The 2,838-nt window shown below is 42.1% G+C and overlaps 1 protein-coding gene across 1 annotated transcript in view; it reads left to right on the top strand.

Annotated features, from left to right (window-relative positions):
- The window catches only part of LOC109914983 (histone-lysine N-methyltransferase NSD2-like), an 89,547-nt gene extending 87,153 nt beyond the window's left edge, over positions 1-2,394 (top strand). Inside the window, exon 13 of the mRNA XM_048603418.1 lies at positions 2,174-2,394. Within this exon, the coding sequence (XP_048459375.1) occupies positions 2,174-2,394 (221 nt within the window). The remainder of the gene's footprint in view (positions 1-2,173) is intronic.
- Positions 2,395-2,838: the final 444 nt, after the last annotated feature.

A 2,838-nucleotide genomic window follows, 5' to 3' on the forward strand; every position in this document is an offset into this window, starting at 1 on the left:
GAGTGTAGGTGGGGAGTTAGGGAGGGGATAGGTCAGTCCAGGGAGGACGGACAGGTCAAGGGGGCGGGATGAGGTTAGTCGGTAGGAGATGGAGGTGCGGCTTGAGGTGGGAGGAGGGGATAGGTGGGAGGAAGAACAGGTTAGGGAGGCAGGGACGAGCTGGACTGGTTTTGGGATGCGGTAGGGGGAGGGGAGATTTTGAAACTTGTGACCATCCCCGCCTCTTCGACCTGTTTGTTTCCTCTCCACCTATCCTCTCCTCTATCCATCTTCTATCCGCCTCCCACTCTCTCCCTATTTATTTCAGAGCCCCCTTCCCCTCCCCCTTTTCTGATGAAGGGTCTAGGCCCGAAACGTCAGCCTCTCTGCTCCTATGATGCTGCTTGGCCTGCTGTGTTCATCCAGCCCTGCACCTTGTTGTCTCGGATTCACCAGCATCTGCAGTTCCTACTATCTCCTATTCATACACCTATCTAGATGTCTTTTAAATGATACAATTGTTCCTGCCTGCATCACTTCCTCTGGCAGCTTGTTCCATAAGCAAACCACCTTCCATGTGAAAAAGTTAACCCTCAGGTCCTTTTTGTTTTTAAATCTTTCCTCATGTAACCACTGATCCCCTTACTAATCAAGAATCTACCTACCTCTGTCCTAAATACACTTAATAACTAGGCCTCTGCGTCAATGAGTTCCACAGATTAACAACCCTCTAGCTGAAGAAATTCCTCTGTATCTCCTTCACTTTGAGACTGCCCTCAGGCCCTAAACTGTCTTGCTAATGGAAACATCATCTTCATGTCCAGTCTATCCAGGCCTCTCAGTATTCTGTAAGTTTCAATCAGATTCCACCCCCCGCCAATCCTTCAGAGTCCTCAACTGCTCCTGATGTTGACAAACCCTTCATCCTTTGAACCACCTCCAACACCAGCACGTCTTTCCTTGGATATGGGGTCCAAAACTGCTCACAACATTCCAAATGTGGTCTGACCAGTTTATTATACTGCTTCAGCAGTATATCCCAGTTCTTGTATTTGTGACCTCTTGAAATCCTAACTGCCAGCTGAATGTGTATGTTAACTTTAAGAGAATCCTGAAGTAGGACTTCCACGACCCTTTGTGCTTCAGCTTTATTGCTCATCCCTAATTACAGTGGAGAAGCTGGTTGGTCCTTCGCATGTAGGGACACTTGCTGGTGTCCGAATGTATGTTAGGATTTTGGGGAAGGAACAGCAATATTATTTCCAGGTGAAAATGGTATCATGTGTGTCTTGCACGAAAACACACACGTGGTGTTCTACCACCCTTGCCCTTCTAGGTGGTAGAAGTTTTTTTATTCACTTGTAGGACTGGGCATTGCTAGCTGTCCAGCATTTATTGCCAGTTTCTAATTGCCCTTGAAAAGGTGGTGATGAGCTGTGACTTTGAACTGCTACATTCTGGATCGTTTAGGTTGACCCACAATGTTGTTAGGGAAGGAATTCCAGAATTTTGTCCCAGCAACAGTGGCCATATATTTCCAAATCAGGATGGTGAGTGGCTTGGAGGGGAACTTGCAGGGTGGTGATGGTGTTCCCACGTATCTGCTGCCCTTGTCCTTCTAGATGGTGGTTTTTGTGGGTTTGGTGAATTGCATCAATAAGTGCAGCTCCAACATGACTAAAGAAGTTCAAAACAATTAAGGTCAAAGCAGCCAATTTGTTGGCCAGGCCTGTCCCATCCAGTGCTTGAACCATTCACTCCCTCCGCCTCCAGTGCCATTGCGGCAGAGTGTATCATCTACAAGACTCAGTCCTTTCTATAGCATGTCCCAAACTTGCAATCTCTATAACCTAGGACAAATATAGCAGACTCCTGGGACCACCACCTACAACTATTCTGACGTGGAAATACAGTCGTTGTTCTTTCATTGAAATACAGTCAAAATTCTGGAACTCAAATACCATGCATCTATATACAGCAATTGGCTGCAGCAGGTCAAGACTGCGTGTACTAAGATGACCAAAGACAATAGTATAATATGAAAGCTGCAATAGACTATGATTTAATATATGCATCTTTTTTAAAGGAGTGTTAGATTTTTAAATTTATTATCACATCCATATTGTATTATTGAACTTGAAAAAAGATTGATTTTTGATTATTAGTTGTGTTTTTATTTCATTATTTTGTGCAGGCGTTCACTCATGTTTTGTGTGTAAGAAGAATGGGCCTGATGTTAAACGTTGTAATGTTCCTCTGTGTGGCAAGTTCTACCACGAGGAGTGTGTGAGAAAGTATCCACCAACTGTATTTGAAAACAAGAGATTTCGATGCCCACTGCACACTTGTATCAGCTGCCATGCCACAAACCCCTCTAACCCCAGGATAACAAAAGGTGCAAACTCAGTAGGATAAGTGTAAATGCGTTTAAGTAGTTTTGAGCATATGTTGTTTAAAATTTACTCACATAAAAAAATTATTTGACAGTCCTTAAATTTTAAATAGGCTTTAGATGTCATATTAGAGTAGTGCTTTAAAACTGATATGTAATTGTCCATATAGGAGTCTGAGTCAGGTAAGTTCTTCAGTGTACTTTCAAAACTTGCTTTTTAATCAATATTAAAAGTTTTATAGTTCTATGTTTTTGAATTGTACGAAAACTTTCATCAGTTAATTGATTTATTCTTAAATTTAAAGGGTATAAAATGTATAGGATGGGGTAGTGGTGGGTTTCCAAAAGTAAAATTAATTGTAAGGGTGCATCAGGGTCCTAACTATCATTGTAGGTAAATTGTTTGAAATTGAGAACTAAAGAGTAAGTATTAAGTTCACTGATACATATTGAAAGGATAAGGAATT

Source organism: Rhincodon typus, chromosome 1 (genome assembly GCF_021869965.1).
Source record: "Rhincodon typus isolate 14 chromosome 1, sRhiTyp1.1, whole genome shotgun sequence".
Taxonomy (NCBI): Eukaryota; Metazoa; Chordata; class Chondrichthyes; order Orectolobiformes; family Rhincodontidae; genus Rhincodon; species Rhincodon typus.